Below are 23,109 nucleotides of genomic sequence, written 5' to 3'. Positions count from 1 at the left end.
TCATTTCAATCAATAGCCTATTAAAAATAAATACATAAATACTATAATATACAAACTATAACGCATAAGAAGCGCTTAATAAACTAAGTGCATGTTGAACAGATGCCTTTAGACCCCTCTTAAAAGAAAGAAAGAATAAATGAACGCCATATCAATCAAAACATATACCAATGCCGTAAAAACAGCTGTATCCTCCTAGCCCATTCTTGAATTGATTTCATTACCTAAAAAAGGGAGGCGAGTCTCCTGTGCGTTGTTTGACTGGCGGAATACGACAGTCACGTGACCATTAACGTCAACGACGTAATGGCAGCCTCCTGTTTTGCAAGTGAGCACAAGGAACAGTAGAGTTTAAACAACACTTTTGGTAACAAAGAATCACATCTAAGGAGGTAAATGGCTACATGTTCACTGGTGTTTGTATATAGTTTGTTTCATCTGCTTCAAAAACCAGCTAGATGACGCGATGCCGACTTCGAATGAATGGCGTTGTTTTGTTTTCTAAGGAAGCGCATGCATGCCATGTTGTTGACCGTGCTATGCTACGCTAAGCTTATCATATTTTTCTTGTGGCCTCGGCTAATGAATTAGCAAAATAGTTGTGGGCAATTAAAGAGGCCTTTAAGTATTCCATCTCAGTTCATGAAAAAAGTCACGTTTGAGGCAGACGACCTCCCTTTTTTAGTTTAGTTAGGGGTAACGGTGAAATGGGTGCCACACCTTTCATCATCAGCCGCTGACATCAACATAAAATCGCTTCAATCTAAAAGCATTGTTTTGCATCAAGATGAACTCTGTGGGTATGTCTTTTTAACGTACATATTTGATAACCTAAAACGACTCGTGCGATAAAAAAGTAGTCTACAAGAAAAAATAGTTCTCATTTCCAGTAAACACTGTATGAGTTCAGCCAATCAGTGTGCTCTGCGATGCTTTTGGGTAGCTGATTGGATGATGGCCCTAACCATCATAAAGGTTGACTGAAGCATCAACATTGTTTGACTCCCAGCAGTAGGCCTAAACGATTAAAAAAGAGACTGATTCAGTTTAAGATATATTTTAATGTCACAACAAGCAATGCAATATCAGTGTTACTGGTTTAGTGAAGTGAATAGGGCCTGGTATCTCTGGGGGATAGTTTATTGTCTAAATTGGATAACAAGTGGTCAATGTTTAACTAAAGCAGCGTGAGCGCTATTGGTAACCACAGCCTGGCAGACTTAAAGGTTAAAGATCTTAGACTTGCTGACTTCGAGCTCCACGTTTCCTTCCTGATCTCTCGGTCTTGTACGGCACAATCATGGGTTCAGGTAATCGTCTTATGTTCATGTTAATAAATTACCCTTATTTGTCTCACAAATTGATTCTGATTATTAACAAGCTCAATTGTTTTACTCAATTATATACTGTGTTATCGTTAATAATCAATTGGGAGTCAGCCATTTTGAGCCCATGTTACTGTTGTATGTGTGTTGGTCTATTAGACTGAAAAATATCATGTTTCATGTAGTTTCTCATGCATCTTTGTTGACTACGTTTAAATATATGTTCTGCACTGTCGACGGTGGCCATCTTTAACAGAATGTCTTCCTGCAGACGCTGCCATGTCCCCAAAGATCACTGTGGAGTTGCTGAGGCAACTCCGCCAGGCAATGAGGAACGGCAAGTACCTCAAAGAACCCATCCAGGCCTACATAGTACCATCTGGAGATGCGCACCAGGTACACCCTGTGCAACAGCCCTATTTAAATAGACAGATCAACACGTTATATATTATCAAATATATTCTTAAATGGATGAAACTGGAATTTTTCGATAAAAGATAAAACTTGAAATAATACTGTTTTAGTCATGCTATGCTTAGAATTATAGTCTACATACAATTATTGAATTAACCAGGTGTTGACGTAAGACTACTGAGAGAAAGTGGAAAAGAGTGGTATCAAAATTACCACCACTACCTTACCATTTCATAATGTACAGAGACTCTGGACACTTTCCATTGCCAAGCGTTAACTTCCTTGAAGGCAAGTACTCTGTTGAAGTTTAAAACTATTGGATCTGCCCAGAGCCACTCTGGATCTACCATAAACAATCGCTAATGTTTGGTCGTGACTCGTGACATATGTCTCTAGCGCACAACCTCAACGTCATCGTTCTCAGCCATCCCCCTCTGTTCGCTGATTAGACAGGTAAAATTTGGCCTGAGAAAACCTGTGAATATACCCTAATCCCAGACGACGTACTGAAGGAAAATGACAAACGAGTCTAGGGTGCCTACAGAGACCTTTTTTTGTTTTACAGTTTACAGGATGGGCAGCTAGTGAATTGTGAGGAGATGTTCACTGAATGTGGGCTTGAACTTGCTTGTTATCACTGGCTGTACTTTTAAATAGCCTAGAAACAACTGTTTTCTCTACTTCTTCTCTTCTCTCTCTCTCTCTCTCTCTCTCTCTCTCTCTCTATCTGTCTCTCTCTGTCTCTCTCTCTGTGCACATGCTCATTTTGTCTGATCCCGCTCCTGTTCTCTGATCACCTTTGATTAGGGCCAGTGTCTGACAGGGCTTTTAAACTCTGGCCATGAGTTGGGCAGAGTGTTCTCCAGCTCTGATTGCACACACAGCTGATCCCCTCTCTGTTATGTCTCACTCCTCCCCCACATCCCTCCATCCCTCCCTCCCTCTCTCTTCCATTCCCTCCCTCCCTCCCTCTCTCGTTCCCTACTGTGCACTACATTTATTGCAGAGTGAATACATTGCCCCCTGTGACTGCAGACGTGAATTCATCAGTGGTTTCAATGGCTCTGCAGGTGAGGCCTTGTGTGTTTGTGTGTGTGTGTGTGTGTGTGTGTGTGTGTGTGTGTGTGTGTGTGTGTGTGTATGCCCGCCCGTGCCCACCAGCACTCGTAAAGCTGAGTGAGACTCGGGGAGTAATATAAGCATTAACAGCCCTCAGATGGTATCATGATAAAGGGCCATTGACCGGGGTCAATCGCGACAAATCACAATGCCAGCCTGCCTCCTGTTGCTTTTGTTTCATAAAACGGAACCAACTCAAGAAGATGAGAACGGACATGACATGTTCTCATAGCAAGTCAAAACGGCTGCTTGTAAACCCATATGACCTTAATGAAATTATATTGCAGTTATAAGCAACATGAGATGTTGTGGTAAAACAAAGGTATGGCCATGCTAACTGAGCTGGGTGTTGATGAGGGAATAGAAAACAAAGCAGCAAAGCACCCGCAAGCTAAGAGAGAGGATGTCTATGCGCCGGTTCTCTAGCCCCATATTTGGTCATTAGGCTATCTTCACCTTTATGAATAGCTGTGAAGTTTCTTTTGTTTGAAAAGTTTGAAATGATTGTTGACCTGTTCTCTCACTCAGGCACCGCCATCATCACAGAGCAGCACGCCGCCATGTGGACGGACGGACGCTACTTCCTGCAGGCCAGCCAGCAGATGGACACCAACTGGACCCTCATGAAGATGGGTAAGGCAGGCGGTGTCCGTCACCGCCGTCGTCTCCACCACCACAGTGTCCCACGACCAAAACACTCACGTTCAGCATAAGGATCTTATGATATAGCCACTGTAGCACACTGTCATATACCAGCAGTATCCTGTTATCATGGATCACATGTTGGGAGTACTGATGCACGGATCGAAGATTAGTAAAGGAGATAAGATTAGGGTTCCTAAGTGCAATTCATCTCTGTTGGTGGAAGCCATGTTGGACGTTATTATTATAAATACAAATGTGTTATTACGAGGCTGAGCCATGCAGGTAGTTATATAGTGTTGGTCTAAATATATAGCCAGGCAGGTAGTTATATAGTGTTTGTCTAAATATATAGCCAGGCAGGTAGTTATATAGTGTTTGTCTAGATATATAGCCATGCAGGTAGTTATATAGTGTTTGTTTAGATATATAGCCATGCAGGTAGTTATATAGTGTTTGTCCAGATATATAGCCAGGCAGGTAGTTATAGTGTTTGTCTAGATATATAGCCATGCAGGTAGTTATATAGTGTTTGTCCAGATATATAGCCAGGCAGGTAGTTATATAGTGTTTCAGTGTTTCCTCTATGTTGATTTGGTAGTGGCGGCCCGCCACGGTTTAATTTTCTTCCCCCACGGTATCAGAAATGGGGCAGACGCACAATAGTCGCAGTTGCCTTTTAAATTATCCTGCCGACATTATGCACCCCCGTTGGCGGCCGCTAACATTGCAATTTAACAACAAGCAGAACTATTCAGAGGTTTGGGGCTGTCCAGTTTAACTCCACATAGTGTGTGGATGTGCTTATTGTCCAAACGTTTGCTTTCTTCTGAGTCACTATTAAACAACACCTCCACCAAAAACGTCACCGCGGTGGGTCCGTTTTAATAAGACAACGTTCAACTTGTCAGTTTTGACCGCTCACGTCCTGATATCAAACATCTGGAAACATTAAAACGATAAGTGAGTCACTAACATAATACAAATTGGAAATAGTCTACAGATGTAGTAATAGATGTAATGATGTTAAAGTAAATAGTTGTGTTGTATGACACGGAAAAGTTTATTTTTTTAATGATTTGGGCTACACAGACGCACAAAGGCCGCACGACCTAAACGTTTGTTACCCTTGTTGCTAAATGTGAAAATAAATTAGCAAAAAGAAGTGCAACCATTTTTTTTATTTTCTAACGAATTAGGCTACAGAATGCTTAGCCTAGGCCAGGGGTCGGCAAACTCCGGCCCGCCGAGCATTTCATTTGGTTATCAGGCTGCTCGCTATTTTTTTCCTGCGATAGAGACGACGTTGGTTAGCCTTACTGCAAACTGCTTTTCATTCTCCTTAGAGAACGTTTGCAATGTCAATGTCAAAACATCATGTTAAATAGAGATAACATCATGTTAAACTAAGTTAACTCTTAGTTATCTCCTTTGCAGCAGATCTAATGTGAACGTTATGCGATCCATTTAATTGGGAACGCGTCTGCACTCACGAGAGGGAGAGAGAGCCGCAGGTTCCAGCTGGCTTGCCATTGTTGATAATTGACATCTCCTTCTTATAAGAAACTTTTAAAAGGAAGAAGTTCCCACTACTGACCATTTAAAAACTGTGAGAGGGCCCAGCCATAGGCACAGCACTAGCCATAGCGGTGCAGGCAGAAGATCATTGAGAAATAATCGTGAATTAAAGTGACTGTCTTAAAGCGACAGTGCACAATTTATACATTTGATAAACTGCATACAATTAGCAGTATTTTTAATTCATATTTTAAAAGAAATACTTTTCATACTAAATTATAGGCTATAAAAACAATAGTTTTTTATGTATGTGTCGTGGGGGGGGGGGTTGTTGTGCGGCAATTTTCAAAACCCAATGTGGCCCTTGAGCCAAAACGTTTGCCCACCCCTGATCTAACAGCATGTATGCTACTCAGCATCAATGGACCACCTCTTTCTGAATTCCCCTATAACCGAGCCTTGGAGTTATTATTCCAAAAGAAAAATTAAATGTGCACAGCAAGGCTTCTTTGAATTTTGGTTTCCCCAAGAAGAATTTCTTGTAAAATTCATTTTGCAGACCTGTTGTAGATTCTCCAAAAATACAGTTCAATCACAACTGAAAATAATGGCTCATTGAATAGAGTGTGTGAATAGAGGTTAATAAATATAATTGTTTGTGTTGCAGCGAAGTGTCAGTTGTCAGTTCCGTGGTGCTGGGGGGGGGGGGGAGTGTTCGGACGGGCCTGCCCCCACTGCTTAAAAAAATCCTAGAGGAAACACTGGTGTTTGTCCAGATATATAGCCAGGCAGGTAGTTATAGTGTTTGTTAGTTGTCCAGATACCTTTACATTTCAAGTACCGGTAGTTCTGTGAAATGGTTACCTGAGATTACTCTTACACCCTATTTCAGAAAAGTGTCTGTTATTCTGACAACTTCAGATTATGATATCTCTGTAGATATCTGATATACAGTACAAGCTTAAATTTGGTGGATGTACAAATATCTCTGAAAATTGAACATTTTCCAGCTGGAGATTCTCAGGGTGTTGACTTGACTAGGAAACATTCTGACATTCCTCAAGATAACAGACTATGGAAAATATGTTGTTATTGTCATTTAATCCTTTCTCATTCTGTTTTAATGCACCACTATGGAGCAGAGTTCGTCTTGGGTTCATGTGACCGATTTGTGACTGTGTCTTATCTGTGCCTGTGATCTGTGATCTGTGGCAGGTCTGAAGGAGACTCCATCCCAAGAGGACTGGCTCATCAGCATCCTGCCGGAGAACTCCAGGGTCGGCGTCGACCCCTGGATCATCGCAGCTGGTCAGAATACTTTTGAGTTATCATGTTCTCAAACACTGCTCAGTTTTGATACATTTCAAACTAAATCCGCATAGAAACAGAGCTAGAGGAGCAGGAGAGATAAGCATACGAGATAAGCTTCCAGTAAAGGATTCCACTGATTTTCTTTTAGAGCATGACTGGGTTACAGGTACGCTGGCAGGTCACACCGCTCCGTCCAGCACCTGGATTTTTATTTTTACTGTTTATCAGGCCTATTTGTTTGTTTGTCCGACTGTCGGTGATAGGTTTGGGTACGCTGGCGAGTCATACCGCTCCGGTCCAGCACATCATTATTTGTATTTCTTTTATTTTTTTATCTCTTTGTTTGTAAACTCGGGGCATTGCTGTAAAAGAGCTTAATGCTCAGTCAGTTTCCCCTGAATAGACAACGGTTGATAGGATGACCTCTGACCCCTGTTGCCCTTCCTCTGTCAGATCAGTGGAAGAACATGTCCAAGGCCCTGGCCAGTGCCGGCCACGCCCTGGTGGCCGTGCAGGAGAATCTCATCGACGCCGTGTGGGAGGACAGGCCGATGCGCCCCAGCACGCCACTCATCGCTCTGGGCCTGAAGTACACCGGTCAGTTCAGCCTCCGCACGGCCACCACAGTCAGTCACACAGCAAAAACACATAGAGGAGAGTGTGAGAGAGAGGACAATATTAGACCTAAGTGATAGAACAAACATACAGAGTGATCCCACACACCCAGGTCACTCTCTTTTCACTAGACTTCCGTCTGGCAGACTGGCAGACAGTGTAATACAAGACTCAAACACAGCTTCTTTCCCATGGCAGTGAAGGGACTGCTGAACCATGAACATACTGCAATCTTATCTGCACTTTAACCTGTTGTTGTTTGTTGTTACTGATTTTATACAGATTTATTTATTTTTTACTGATCATAGCTGCTATAGGGATTGCTGCCAAACGGAATTTCATTGTATCTTGTGTGCAATGACAGTAAAGCTTCTTATCTTCTTATCTATCTTATCTAGGTAGTAGATATAAAATGTATAAATGTCCAGTTAAAACACAGTCAAATGGGAAGGCTATGTAAATAAGTATAAAGCCACTCAGGAGTACATAGAATGTTGGTGGGGTAGAATGTCTATGCATGTTTTTTCATTGGTAAAACATTAGCCACAAACATCATTAGTTGGCGAAGCTAATGTCTAGACCTTTACTTTTGAATTTTTTATTACTCTAAATGATCAACAAAAATGAAAAAAAAAAAAAATCTAAGAAAATAAAGATGAAATCTCTGATGTAACAGGTCAGGTGTTCTCTAGTGAACACATTAGTATCAATACACAAATCTGGCCTTCCATGGAGGAAGGAATCAGTTTTCAACGTCTCCGATTAGACTATGTTTAGACACCTTCTCCTCTTACTGCTGGTGCTGCTGGTATCTCAGTGACTTCACTGATTCAAGGATATATTTTCATAGTTTTGTTTCAGCATTCCACATAGAGTGATTATTGCATAGTAATCAGATAAAAAAACTGTCATTTGAAGTCTATGTTGCCTTGCCTTTTGTTAAAAAATATGAAATTATCATTCCTGTCCTTAATTGTATCATCATTACATTGTGTGAAATGATGTCATGTGCTGTCATGCTTGGTTAAAATAACATGCTGTTGATGTACTTAAAATGGGAAGGTGTGATTTCACACATGCTGTTGTCATGGCTGCAGGTTTGTCATGGCAGGACAAAGTGACCGCTCTGAGGGCAAAGATGGCGGAGAGGAAGATCTCCTGGTTCATCGTCACAGCTTTGGATGAAATAGCTTGTGAGTTGTTTTTTTTGTTGTTGTTGTTTTTGCATCTTTAATTAGGTACAAGCCCAATTACCCACCTTTGCCCATATAAGGAGATCCGGTATCTTGAGATTTTTCCTATGGGAAAATAACATGGGAATTTGGAATTTGTTAAACTCTTGCGGGGACGACAAAAATGGAAATGCAGACATTTTCCCGAACACACTTTTGTCTTGCAATGCAACTTGCCATTAAGTTAGTTAGCAAGTTAGCTCTGGGGTAGCAAAAATCACAGTGTGCAGCACTCGCGTACCGGAGATCAGTGTCCACACTTAAAGGCAGAGGACAAAAGAGACTTTTTCGTCCCCACGAGAGTTTAACAGGTGCGATAATTCAAAATCCCCATGTTATTTTCCCATAGGAATAATCGCCAGATACCGGATCTCAAAGATGGCAGCTTTTTTGTAGGCGAACTTCAGAGGTCTATTTGAAAAGGATGCAAGGGAAATTACCAATTTGAACAAGGAACTATCTGATGACAACTGAGCTCATGAAAAGCATTAGTGGAAGTGAAAGCTAAGACCCCTGCAAACATAGAAAATAGGTTTTGCCCTCACTGCACTAACTGTAATGTCTGGCACAAGATAGGGGATGCACTTCAGTATCCCTGTTATGAGGCTTATTGAAGCAATGTTTTTTATTGTACATTTAAGATCATGGAAATTCAGCTTTTTAGTTTGCGAAAGTCAGGGAATTGTCAGGTAATTTCACAATTGACTTGTATTGTACCCTGCTAATGAAATCAAAGGAATCACAGTCATCTCCCCCTACGGCGTTGCTCTGAACAAGGCGTCCACTAGCGTCCACACTTGAACCCCTGTCATCCTCCTGATGCTGCGGCTGAGTGTTGATCACGACTCGGCCTCCTCCTTATTACAGGGGCCGTCCCCACACTCCTCATCAGCCTGTCTAATGAGCCCTTGTGCTAGATTGGCTGCCCTAGGTTAGGATGATGCTGTGGTTAATGAAGCCTGATTGGGATTGCCAGCAGGTCACTTTTGGTTCAAGTGTGCCAGTGGAGGTGGGAATTGCCTGTGGAGGATCACCAAGAGTGTTTTTTTTTTTTTTTTTTTTTTTTTTTTTTTTTTTTTTTTTGTAAAATAGGCTCTATGTACGACTCCATTTTCGATTCGCTTTTACTGACATGAACTTCCTGTTTACATTAAAATATTGGCAAATATGTGAAAATGTTGTGTGCCACTCCCTCCAGCAAACGGTAAAAGGGTTTAAAATGTTCTTAACCTTAATCAAGCAACTGATGTTACTGAACTAGTTAGATAACTTTAGCTATGTTGTTCAACTAGAAAAAACTGACATGCCAGACATACCTTTTGACCTGCAAATGTGTTGTGTTGTTCAGGTGTTGTCTCTGCTGATGTTCTGAATTGGTTTTGTAGGGCTTTTTAACCTGCGAGGATCAGACATCGAGTACAACCCAGTCTTTTTCGCTTACGCCATCGTCGGGCTGAACTCCATCAGGTAAAAGAGGTTTGAGTCAGTTTATTGATGTTTGGGTCCAAATCCTACTTGTTTTGCATATTCTCACATCCATGAACTAAATTAAACTCGAAGCCATTGTTTTTTGGATAAACAAAAGAATGAAACAATAAACAATTTCCATGAATGTCATGTGTAGTACATCATGATAGAAAGATATCTTACATGTGGTCTCTCTGCTAGTCCCTTCCATTGGCCGGTGACTCTGTTGATGTCATTTCCTGCTGCCCAATACCTCTGTTTTACCCCTTCCCTCCCCTCTAGACTCTTTGTGGACCAGAAGCGACTGGCCAACCTGGTCATCCGCGAGCACCTGCAGTTGGACTCCCCTGGGAGGCCGGAGCTCAGCATCCAGACGGCGCCCTACGAGCTGGTCCACACCGAGCTGCAGGCCATCTGCGCCGCACTCGGCCCCAAAGAGAAAGTGTGGATCTGTGACAAGGCCAGCTGTGCCCTCACCCAGACCATCCCCAAGGTACGCAGCACTGGACGGGGCAGAGACGGGGCCCTACAGCAGAGCGTGCCCATCAGTATTGATACGTCATTGTGGTAACGTTTATACGTCATTGTGTTAACGTTGATACGTCATTGTGTTAACTGTGATACGTCATTGTATTAACGTTGATACGTCATTGGTATCACATTGGCACAGGCGAAATGGAGTAGGCAAAAAGTGTAACAAATACCCGTTAGCAAAACACGAAGAACAAAGGGGAAGGCAAAAGACAAATTGGAACCACCACACATCTCACAAGTCAGTATATCAGCTAACATACCTGCCGATCAAGTTTGGAAGATGCAGGGCGCTGTGGAGTGGTGTGGAATGTGATATTAAGAACAGTATCTTCTCTTCCTTCCTTATTGTTTGTGATATTACTAGTCATTTATGTAACATAACCCACATTTAGCAGTACTGAGTACATATGAGTACATATGACCAGACTCATGCGTGTTAGTGGCAAGTGGCAACACGTCCACTAAGTAGTATGAAATGTAGTTCTGCCTAGTGATGTATACATGTTTTGTTCTTCAATAGATGCACAGGTCCCCCATCCCCTACACACCCCTCTGCCTCGCCAAAGCTGTCAAGAACGCCACGGAGATTGAAGGGATGAAAATGGCTCACGTGAGTGAACTGCTAACCTGCTAAAGATGGTGACTGTAAAACCACCTGTGTTTCTGGTCGCTGTAGCCAGGATTTATCCCAAGGGGTTTGGGTTTATAGGGGTGTGGGAGTACGGTTCAGAAGTCTAAAGTGCACTAAACTGAACCTGGTTTAGGTTTATAGGGGTGTGGAAGTCTGGTTCAGAAGTCTAAAGTGCACTAAACTGAACCTGGTCTGATGGATCAGTCGTGTCTCTTTACAAGGCCTGTCTGATTCACTGCTTTCTCTTTCATGTCCACGTAACATCTGATGAATCTGAATCTGTTTTATCTGAGCTTGTGATCCGCTGAGTTATCATCAAACCACTCTCCACTGTTCTCCACCAATTATCAGTCCTTAAAAAAAAGTCCTTAGACAGGTGGTTCTTTTAAAAGGGACTATATGTGAAAACACCCATAAACTTATCTCTAATAGTTGGCTGCTGTCTTCTAGATTTGGCATGGTTTGTATTCTGACTCGAGCACATTCAGAATTGGATCTGTTTGTTTTGTCTTTCTTCTGCATTATTAATTGGACATTATGTAACCTATACAGCCTGCAGGGTTCCCACGGGTCATGGAATATCTGGAATATCATGGAATTTTGGAAAGTCTGTTCTAGACATGGAATTTTATAATTTTTGGGGCAAAGTCATGGTATAAGGAAATGTTTTTGAAACAGTGTAACATTTACTTGCCAAAAAACATAAATACAAATATTTCCACACAGAATTGATATATATATCTGTATATCTGGTTATCAGCTTTACTGCTTGCTTGAGTAGATCAACTTTGTTTATTCAATGCCCATTTATTCGTCTCCCGCTCAAAAAAAGTAAAAGATTCTTGAATGATACGCGACTGCTCTGGAAGAATTGATCGGTATATTGTACCATTTATATAGTAAGTCATGGAAATGCTGTTTTTTGTTATTCAATTTATTGTGCTTATAGGAATTGTAGTTATGGAATGTTACATCTGACTTGGAGTGGGAACCATGAGCCTATTAGCTAGACATTCTCTATCCATCGCTATTTCGGTCGGTGCAGTTGTGTAACTCCAGCTAAAACTGAGTAGGTGTCATTTGGCTGGAAGCATGTCAACTACAGCATCGGAATAGGTTGAATCACAACACTTATCTGTCACTTTGTGGTTTATAGGTTGTGTCACTTGGTGATGAAGAATGTGTGTTTATTCTGAGCATGTGATCCGCTAAGTCATCATCAAAACAGTCTCCACTGTTCTCAACCAATGTTTAGTCCAAAACAAACATGCCCAGAGACAGGTTTCCCGTATACCAATATTACTAGATGGGCACGCAGCCACAAGCCAGAAGATGCTCAATGGACGGCCACACATGTTCTAGGGTGTTTTCACACTTGGTCCCTTTCAGCCGTCTAAACAAACTCAGATCGATGACTCAGCATTTTTTGTGCATATGTGAACACGCCAACAGAACTCAGACCCCTCTAACAAACCAAACTTAGACCACCTCGGGAGGTATTCAACCTGATCATGAATGATGATGATAAAACATAACTAACCCTGAGCAACTACATAGCCCATAATCCAAAGCAGACCCCCAGAGAAGGTATAGTGTGAACATGAAGAAAACTGAGGCCTCATCAGAGCTGAAGTGCACCAGAAAGAGAGTCCTCTTTCAAATGAACTCACAATGCGAATACGAATTATTAACTTTCTGGTCCTCTTATAGTGCACTGAGTTCGGTTCTTTTAAAAGCGACTATATGTGAAAACACCCATAGGGCCCTATCATGACATTCTAAAGTGCATCGTCACTCGTCAAAAGTCTATTCAAATTTAGTAGGATGTCCAGTTCACATTGGGAGGGGTTTCATTCTCCAAAGTGGAGCGCATGGCGTAACAAGGTGTTCCTAGGTCTTTTAATCAGTCATATGGGTGTGTTTGGGGCGTAACATCATTTTAAACCAATGAGAATGACATCTGTCATTCCCTTTAACGGCGCAACGCGCGATATGTCAAATAAATGCATCGGTATTTTGGCATTCAACGGCGCATTTGAAGGAGGCTGCTTGCGAGACCGTATGGAATAGTCATTCTTAAACCATGCTTTACTAAAACCTAGCATAGCCTTCACGCATTTGCACTCGTCTATTATTTGAACTCATTGGCAAAGTGAAACTAACTTCACCAAGGAGTCAGTCAACGACAAGACAGTTATATGCAGTTACTTTCACTATTGACTGACAATGGGTTACCATCGAAAACATAGGCTGGAAAAAGCAACACTTACCCTAATGTTGCTCAAATGACTGAATAAAACAACATTTATCCTGCAGAGGAGTTGCTTATATCTCGTGACCGTGCATCTTCAGCTGTGCTCCATACGTGTCTCTCGCCTCTCCCCTAATCACTTTTAACCGTCATTACCAATTTGCAAATAATGGTGAATAACTACTCATCATGAGATGTACAGTATTTCGTAATATCTTTATTCTAATTATGTTTACCATTGTAATTGTGCAATTTGTAATGCTTTGCATGGACGTGCGCTGGTGTGCGTTCATGAATGATAGAAGGATGGTGGGTGCACCTGCCAATATGACTGTTGACATGCGCTCTTAAAATAGCATATGAACAACTCGCCATTGACTTCTGACCAGGTTTAGGTGGTGTATGATAGCGATTTTTAGACAATGCGCCAGGTCCCTCCCTAGGTTGTTAATTGCCACACCCCTGGGCGCAATGCTTAAAAAATAAAGGTGCAAAATAACGAATTCAACTTCGCGCCGGTGAATAACGAACTTTACGCCATGCGCTGGTGACCCAAAATACAGCCCATAAACTTAACTCTAATACTTGGCTGCTGTCATCTAGATTTGGAATGGTTTGTATTCTGACTCAATAGCAATAACATTCAGAGTTGAATCTCTATGTTTGTCTTTCTTCTGCATTAGCCAACTACAGCCTGTGGCCTGTCAAAATAGGTTGAATCACAACACTTATTTGTCACTTTGAGGTTTATAGGTTGTGTCACTCGGAGATGAAGAACACAGACCTAAGATGATGAATACAGACTTAACTTGAACCATGAACATAAACTGTAATATGAATGGTAAAATGAAAAGTTTAGTAAGCATAATTTATAACACTGCTACACTTATATTGTATGGCCATGTAGTTGCTCACGAATAGTGATATTAATATTTGTTTGATTTGGTTGATTAAATATTTGTTGTACTGTACTCTTGTGTGTTGAAATCACCATGTTTGCCCCTTTCCCTGGAAAGTGTACGAAACGAGTGATTGAGTGAGTTTACAAAATGCCAGTATGCCCATGTGTGAGACGTGCCAGTATGCCCATGTGTGAGACGTGCCAGTATGCCCATGTGTGAGACGTGCCAGTATGCCCATGTGTGAGATGTGCAATGCCCTTATGTCTCCCTGGCAGATCAAGGATGCTGTGGCCCTGTGTGAGCTCTTCGCCTGGCTGGAGAAAGAGGTACGACTCTGCGCCTCGTCGGCCGTGTGCCGCGTGGCCCTAGTGGCACGTCTGTGGGTTCTGCCGAGTCACGCAGCCGACACTGCGAGCGTGTGGGGGCCTCTCTTGGGTTTCAGTGTGGGCCATTGTTGTGCGGAGTAATCCATCGGCCGCGCTATTGTTGGTGTCTTTCCTCATTCAGGGCGAGAGTAATAGGCCTCGCTCATGTGACACCGTTAACAGGCCTGCCACCACACACATCCGTAGTGTTTGGGGCGTCTCCCCGTGTGGACACCCCGTAGTACAGACCTCAGGTCAGAACCAGCTGGGGTCCCGCCAGGTCATCAAAAGGCGACACAGATAAGTGTGCAGCTGAGTACTACTTTGAGAAAAGCAGTCCTCAAGGATGCTCACGCTGAAAGCAGCTAAAACAAAATGTTTCAACAAGGTGCATTGTTTAAAAGTACTGCCCCACTACCTTCAGGTCCAAGGACAATATTTTTGTCGTTCAGCCGTCACATGTGTGGTGTTGTTTTGAAGTCCTGATTTATGACCACCTACCTCATACTGCACATGCACTCTAGTTCATGTAGTGCAGTGGTTCTTAAACTCGGGGTCGCCAAACGTTTTGGAGGGGTCGCGAAATGATTTGCATTTTTCTAAAGGTTTTTAGTCAAAGGCTGCCATTGACATAATGCCTTTGGTGTTTACACAGCCTAACTATGAAAGAAGACATTTTCTGCCTCTGCTTCCAATGCCCATCTTGCAACATTTCAAAACCAAATTCCGCCGGTTAGGGAGGAGCGGGTCGCGAGACAAAAAGTTTAAGAATCACTGATGTTGTGGACGGCTGCAGTGTTTTTCTCCGCTCACTTGTACTTTCCCTGTTTGTGTCCTTCAGATTCCGAAAGGCAACGTGACCGAGATCTCGGCGGCTGACAAGGCGGAAGAGTTCCGCAGGTAAAAAAAAGCCTGTTATTTGTTTCCATCATCAATTCTTGACACTGTCTATAGGGAGGCCAATGAAAACATCAAACATCACTCACCCACATTACGCCCAAGATATGCAGACATTCAAACACCTGCACACATGCACAAATGTCCTCTCAGGCAGAGAACAGATTTTCACTCATGCACAGACTAATTCTTTGGTCTGATTCTTTTACTTTTGTTTATAACATTCAGAAAATAGCTGATTGTCACTGTTGCATCAGTAAGCTTAAGGGTTTACTGGTAAAGGGTTGGCACACAAGACGGTTCCCCACTTTTGATGTACACCTGGGTGTGTCACATAGCTTCAGAATAGCTTTACTATAGCATAGTTTCATAATAGCTTTATTATAGCATCGCTTCATAATAATAAGGACGCTAATTGTAGCTGCCAGCATTGGGAGGAGAACCATAGAAATGAAAGGTTTGGAAATTTGGTGGTCATTTCAGGTCAAGTTGTAGAGATCCATTGAATGTACATGCGATGCACATAACTAGTTACGAAAATGTAAAATGTAAATGTAAATCAGGTTTATAGGCCAAGTATACTTGCGTACACAAGGAATTTGATCTCTGCATTTATCCCATTCGTGAATTAGTGTAACACACAAAGCACCAGTGGTGGAACACAAATCCTGTATTTGAGTAAAAGTAGAGATACACATGGTCAAATGCTACTCCAGTAAAAGTAGAAGTCCTCCTTTTACATGTCCACTTGAGTGGAAGTACAAAAGTACTTGCCTTCAAATGTACTTACTGTAAGTATCGAAAGTAAAAGTCCTGAAATGTATTATGACTTAACACTTGCATTTACTATTGTTGAAATGATTCAACACAGACATAGGCATTCCTTGAGCCTTTCTCCTTCATTCAAGGACAAAATCAATGAAGAATTGTTGTATGTAAAAATAACTAAAAACAAACTAATGTGATATCTTATCTTAGATACTTCAAAGTAACCACTTTTTGCTTTGTTAAATGCTTTACACTTTCGAACCAAATCAAGACATTCCCTTTTATGTTTGATGGTGTCAGATTGTCCATCATTGTATATCTATCTATCATTGTCTATCATCATTTGCTCGATGGCATCATGAGGCTAGTTATGGTCAAGGGGTCAACAAGCTACAGTAAATAGTGAATATAACAATAACATAGGTTAGGGAACACCATTATTTAAAGCCTAGCTCACTTAATAGACACTATACATGTAAGTACACATGTATTTGGACAGTCTTTTTTCCAAAAGGAACTTCAGCTGTACTTCAGCTGTACTTCAGCTGTCATAAAATGTAGTAGAGTAAAAAGTAAGATATTTGGCCTAGAAATGTACTGGAGTAAAAGTAAAAAGTTTTACCAAATGTAAATACTCAAGTAAAGTACAGATACATGAAAAAGCGACTTAAGTACAGTAATTGAGTAAATGTACTCAAGTAATGTCCGCCACTGCAAAGCACACAGTGAGCGCACAGTGAGGTGAAGCACACACTAACTCGGAGCAGTGAGCAGCCTTGCTGCAGTGGCGCTCGGGGAGCAGTGCCAGTGAGGGGTTAGGTGCCTTGCTCAAGGACACTTCAGCCGTGGATGTGGGCATGGGAGAGCAGTGCTCAATTACTTCCCCAGCCCACAGTTTTCCTACTGGGTTGGGGATCGAACCGCCAACCCTTCGGTTTCAAGCCCGAAGCCCTAACCAGTAGGCTACGGCAATCTTTTTCAGTGAATAGTTTGAAAGATGTGTTGCATACTCTGTAGCTGGTAAAGGCAAGAGAATTATTCACAATGGGTGATGTTGGCACAACACATTTTTGTGTGCCAGTGCCACCTTGCCCCTTATACGTTTAAAGTGATGAAACGTGGGGCAACCTTTTGAGCAATGTAACTGGGCAACCACATAACCAGTTCCATTTATTCTAATTGGATGATCATGATGATTTGCTTAAATGATGAATAAAGTTGTAGAAAACTGTTGCCCAATATCAACCAGGACTACAATAATGTGGAATATTGCCCTGCAGCATTGTTCCATTTCTGTCTCATTTACCATCAACAGGCAGAGAACAGGTTTTCTAATTTTGACAGCAAAAGGAAACTAACTTTAAATGGGCTCACAAGACATTGTTGCAGTTTGGATTTAAAAAGTCCTTTCGAATATTTTCTTTTTGCTGTATTTTATTTAGTTTTTTCCTTGTTGTTTTTGGAATCATGTCTCAAACATACTTTGTATTTGTTCTGGCATATTTCCACAACACAGGATTATTTAGGATTATGGATATGAGGTAATGTGCTGTCTCCATCCTTGTAGGACAGGTGTGTTAAATCGCAAGAACTACCTCTGTTTTTGTGAACCTGAAGAAGACCGCAAGGTCAAAACGTTGCCCAGCAAGCATGACCATTTGAGTTTATGCTCAAGGGAAGTGCCAGCAAGGGAAGTCATTGGGGGAAGTTTTTTTGTTTTTAATTTTTTACTCACTATTTAACACTTCATCACCTTTCACTTGTGTGCTCAGTCTGTTGACAAAGGGCCGATTTTGTTATCTGCCAGTTAACCTCATAAACAACAGCAATTACACTTGCCTGCTGGCTTATCAGGAACATGGTGCGTATCAGTAATGCTTGCTTGCAACATTGCAACAGATTGTGGCTCCAACAAGAGATTTCTAATACAGTAGGTTTCTAAAGCAACTCAAGGATTTATGTATGAAAACATAGACCAATGTTTCACCAATAAGTAAAGGATTCAATATTAAACATTCAATATGTGATATTTTGATGAAGTACATAAACAAGTTGACTTTACATTCAGACAGACATTAGTTAGAAACCTCTTTAATGAAAAAGAGTGTTCCTTTATTCATGTTGTTAAGATGAAAAGGGGAGAAGTGTGTGAGTTGTGTGAGACGTGGGTCTGCCACTGAGCTTAGTCCAGCGGACATATGAGTCAATACTTCTGGTGCTACTCTACCTGCAGGTGTTGTTTATGGAGGGTTGTCAAATCTGGTTGGTTGCTATCCTGTATAAATGACCCAGGTGAAATGAGCAGCAGTGGTATGAATCCAGCAGGCTCTTGTAGGCTGTGTTTGTCCCCATATGACATGATAATCCCCTGCAGCTGCACTCGCAAGGGACTTGGAATGGAAATGCACATAAGAAATCATCCATTTTCCTCAGTTTCAGTTGTTCAGTTGCTCTTCTTGGTCTAAACTCACACATAACGTCATGGTGGTGCTAATACAGGGGGACATGATTTGGCCCTTCCCATGGTGGTATTAGACTTCTCGGATGAAGTTCCCAACTCCCCTGCGAGGCTTGTGGTACATTATGGAACTCCACGCTTGACATTTTTGGCAGAGGAGCAATGCATTGGGTTTAATTTGTGTGGTAGATATGTCCTTACTGCCCCATCTAGTGGAGATAGTGATAACAACATGTTCATACACATGTCTTTCTGTTTTTGTTTTCTGGTATATGGTAAACAAAAGTGGCTACACCAGTTCTATGTAAGGATTCCTTTACATCGATGTTATGCTGATTATATTACATGTCCTCACTTTTATCAACAGCAACGTGCAACGTGTGTGTTATACAATTGTAACAGTATCTTTATCTCCCTGGAATAAGTCACAGTATCCCCAGAGGAGTGGAAGCGTGACCCTGTCCCTGTATTCCCATAATGCCATAGCAGAAGAGCATAGGAGCTGTGGTTGATGGCGCATGAGTAATCCTGTGTGTGTTTCCTGCTGTTTTTTGAAGCCAGCAGAAAGACTTTGTGGGCCTGAGTTTCCCAACCATCTCCAGCGTGGGACCAAACGCCGCTATCATACATTACAGGTACGCCGCCTCAACCAGGTTAGAATACCGTGATACGGTTTAGCATTAGAAAACCGTGATATGGTTTAGCGTTGGAATACCGTGATATGGTTTAGAGTTTACTGTGCCTGTCCTTAGTGGCTGATTATCTCAAGCAGGTTAGAATACCGTGATATGGTTTAGCGTTTACAGTGCCTGTTCTTAGTGACTAATTATCTCACATTGTCTGTTACTGTAGGTCGTCATCATGTTTCCTACACAAATATAGGCAATATAGCAGTGAACAAAAAGCAATTAACAACAGCATCATCTGTTGTAAACAACTGATGTCTCAGATCTCCTCATATTTGCTGTTATTGTGTATATTCACAGTGTTAAGTGTGAACGACCTTTGGTTTTATTGTGACTGAATTGCTGCTCTGGCTTGTGTCCTTCTATAGTCCTCTGCCTGAGACCAACAGAACTTTGTCCTTAAATGAGATCTACCTGATCGACTCTGGAGCCCAGTACATGTAGGTGCACCGCCACCTTCAGTTGTCTGAGTTCTCTCTCCTCTCCTCTCTTCTCCTCTCTTCTCTTCTCCTCCCCTCTCTTCTCCTTTTTCTCCTCTCCTCTCTTCTCCTTTCTTCTCTTCTCTTCTCCTCCCCTCTTCTCCTCTCCTCTCTTCTCTTCTCCTCTCCTCCCCTCTCTTCTCCTCCTCTCCTCTCTTCTCCTCTCTTCTCTTCTCTTCTCTTCTCCTCTCCTCTCTTCTCCTCTCTTCCCCTCTCCTCTCCTCTCATCTAAATAATCAGAGAATGGAAGGCAGTGGATAAACAGACTCGGTCTAGGACGACGTTTGAAAAAACGCCGTCACAACTTTCCTTTGTTCCATTGTGTGTAATAATGAGCATGCCGCCTATTTTTTTATTTTATTTTTTTCAACTACAGGGATGGGACGACCGATGTAACCCGCACAATGCACTTTGGGACGCCCACAGATTACGAAAAGGCAAATACTTTGACCCAGTAAAAATACATTTAACCAAGAGCCCCGGACAGGAGTATGTACGAGGACAAGCAGTTAGCTGGTTTTAACTCCCGTTCCTGTACTCTCTCTCCCAGGAGTGTTTCACTTACGTCCTGAAGGGCCAGATTGCTGTCTGTGCTGCAGTTTTCCCCAACGGTACCAAAGGTGAGTTCACAGCACTCAGAAGGGCCAAACATTCTGTGCTAGTGAACATTCCTATGACCGGACCAGTCTGAACACTAGTTACTTACACAACGTCACAGCGGTGTCCAAAATATTCAAGGTCTCTTAGATACTGTTCTCCTTTTGTCTTCAATTCATATAGCAGTGCTTTGAATGTTAAGCTCAATAAAGTGCCACTATACAGTCCAATTTGAAACCTGTCCATCAATCCAGAACTTCAAAGCTCTATACGCAGAAAATGACCATTACACATGACCTCACAGTATCATGTCTGGGCTGAGGTAGCCAGCATAGCATTGGCCATTGAGAGGAATGGGAGTGGTAACTCGCTCTCTCCAGGTCTGTAGAAGGCCAACTCGCTCTCTCCAGGTCTGTAGAAGGCCAACTCACTCTCTCCAGGTCTGTAGAAGGCCTTCCGGGTCTTGGGTTTAGCTGTTTCGTCTGGCCACTTGTGCCACTCAGCTGTGTTAGTGTCACATTTAGCAGAAATGAATGACTGTTACTCACTGAAGCAAACCCCCCCCCCCCGTAGGTCACCTGCTGGACTCGTTTGCGCGGGCGTCGCTGTGGGAGGCGGGTCTGGACTACCTGCACGGCACGGGCCACGGCGTGGGCTGCTTCCTCAACGTGCACGAGGGGCCCTGCGGCATCAGCTACAAGACCTTCGCCGACGAGCCACTAGAGTCCGGCATGATCGTCAGTGATGGTGGGAGTGCTAAGCACACACACACACACACACGCACATGCAGTTTTGCAGCTCCAGTCGAGCTGTTTCCCTTTTTTTAAGGTGTAGTGTAGCTTCTCCACCTAAAAAAACAGTCAGCCTGGGTTTTAAACCTGAATTTTCCAAATCCCTTTCACTTTGGATATTTTACTTTACTGCATAACAGCGTATCCTAACTGCATCCGAGCAAACGTCTGTCGTGTGCCATTGAATGCTACCTGTCCACACTGAATCCGTTAAATATGCTCTTCTATTGAGTCACATTCCACATTCAAAATCACAGAGCAACACAAGCGACAGGCAGAAAATAGTGACGGGGGGCCTAACCAAGCACTTGCTCACGTCACATGCAGTGAGCAGAAGGTATATAAGGCAGGTGAAGCTTCAGTGGACAAGACATTCACATTAACACCATCAATTAACTCTTTCAGAGCCTGGCTACTATGAGGACGGCTCATTTGGTATCCGCCTGGAGAATTTAGTCCTGGTTGTGCCCGCCAAGCCCAAAGTAAGTGTTCCAAGAGTAGCTCAGTACTCCACATCAGGTGATCAAGTTTGTTGAAGACGAAACGCAGCGAGCGCTACAGTAACCGTTTATCCACTGGTCACCTGCTCTCTCTCTCCCAGTACAACTACAGGAACAGAGGCAGCCTGACGTTTGAGACCATCACGCTGGTGCCCATTCAGATCAAGATGATCAACACAGATCTGCTCACGCAGAAGGAGGTGAGTTGAGGAAGTCGTGGCTGCCAGTGTTACTCAGTAGCGCCACCCGCTGGACGGACCCTGACTGAGCAGGAGTTGTTTTGGTTGATCATCACAGTGCAGAGGATTTGCATAAATACTGTGTGTGTGTGAACTGAATTGTGTCAACTTTACTACTTTACAACTTTACTTCTGAGGAAATGCAAATGTACTGTATGAAAACCAGCTAAACAAAACAAACTACAGCTCATTGAAGTGAAGCTAGTTTCTATGGAATCAATTTTGTGTCAAAAAAATTAAAGAATACTTATAAAATAGCAAGCAAAAAAAATCAAATCAAAATACCAAATAGAAAAAATCAAACAATTCACAATGCAAATGAGAAAGCTGGAATCGTAATCAAAGAAAACAGCAGCAAACAAAACTGAGAAAGAGGCAAAGACAAATATGTTAAACGGTTGATTTCACTGATTGTGAATTTCATTGCAATCTTGTATTTTTTAATTGAGTTAAAAAATTTTGTTTGATTTTTTTCTATTTGGTATTTTGATTTGATTTTTTTGCTTGCTATTTTATAAGTATTCTTTAATTTTTTTGACACAAAATTGATTCCATAAGTTTCTACCAACAAGTGAGGCCAAGGGAAGGTTATTCTATCTGCCCTCTCGTTGTCCCATATCAGTGGGGCCACCCTGTGACCTACCCCTCTCTCCCTGCAGCGTGATTGGGTGAACGAGTACCACAAACAGTGCCGCGCCATCACCGGAGCGGAGCTGGAGAGGCAAGGCCGCAAGGAGGCGCTCGATTGGCTGATGAGGGAGTCTCAGCCAATCTAAACGCTGGAAAACACAACCAACACAAGTTGTCATTGAGTGACTTTTATTTGAGCCAATCTACAGTGACTATTTTTATTGTCTCCTTTCTCTCTCCTTCCTGTTTGTTATATGTCCATAAACCAGACAGTCTCTTTCTTTCTTTCTTTCTTTCTTTCTTTCTTTCTTCTTTCTTTTTCTCTTTCTCTCTCTCTCTCTCTCTCTCTCTCTCTCTCTCTCTCTCTCTCTCTCTCTCTCTCTCTCTCTCTCTCTCTCTCTCTCCAGCCAGCACATTTCATACTGTCTCTTTATTATAAATCAATTAAAAAAAACCCTACAAACTGCACACATCTGCCTGTGTCCTTGTGCTCCCGTTGTCTGGAACAGCACGTGGTCTGGCAGTGTGGAGGAACAGCACGCGTCTGTCTGCCCACTTGATTTGAGCCTCTAGAACGGACTGTCAGGGTGATTTATCACCTGCTGATCAGCCAGAGTACACAGCTGGTTAGACCACACCTTTCCTCCAGTGAAGAAGTGTAAACACGGAAAGGTTAAGGGGTGAACCCACTACATCCAGACTTGTGATTATCACAACCAGATGTTGGCTTGCACACAC

The 23,109-nt window shown here is 42.4% G+C and overlaps 1 protein-coding gene across 1 annotated transcript; it reads left to right on the top strand.

Annotated features, from left to right (window-relative positions):
* The first annotated feature begins 299 nt into the window (after positions 1-299).
* On the top strand, positions 300-22,839 carry xpnpep1 (X-prolyl aminopeptidase (aminopeptidase P) 1, soluble). The gene is made up of 20 exons (XM_076293279.1): positions 300-392; positions 1,597-1,721; positions 2,746-2,809; positions 3,387-3,491; positions 6,234-6,326; positions 6,783-6,926; positions 8,042-8,137; positions 9,562-9,643; positions 9,926-10,136; positions 10,698-10,787; positions 14,237-14,287; positions 15,168-15,226; positions 19,007-19,084; positions 19,504-19,575; positions 19,991-20,051; positions 20,165-20,234; positions 20,785-20,958; positions 21,408-21,484; positions 21,604-21,702; positions 22,401-22,839. Exons 2-20 carry the CDS (start codon positions 1,605-1,607, stop codon positions 22,515-22,517), a joined length of 1,860 nt encoding a protein of 619 aa, XP_076149394.1. The 5' UTR covers positions 300-392; positions 1,597-1,604; the 3' UTR covers positions 22,518-22,839.
* Positions 22,840-23,109: the final 270 nt, after the last annotated feature.

This window comes from Alosa pseudoharengus, unplaced genomic scaffold (genome assembly GCF_046254945.1).
Source record: "Alosa pseudoharengus isolate Yale_2024_CS ecotype anadromous, Long Island Sound unplaced genomic scaffold, YU_APseudo_1.1 YU_APseudo_1.1_scf_1, whole genome shotgun sequence".
Classification (NCBI taxonomy): domain Eukaryota; kingdom Metazoa; phylum Chordata; class Actinopteri; order Clupeiformes; family Clupeidae; genus Alosa; species Alosa pseudoharengus.
This window is presented reverse-complemented; position numbering and strand designations above follow the sequence as displayed.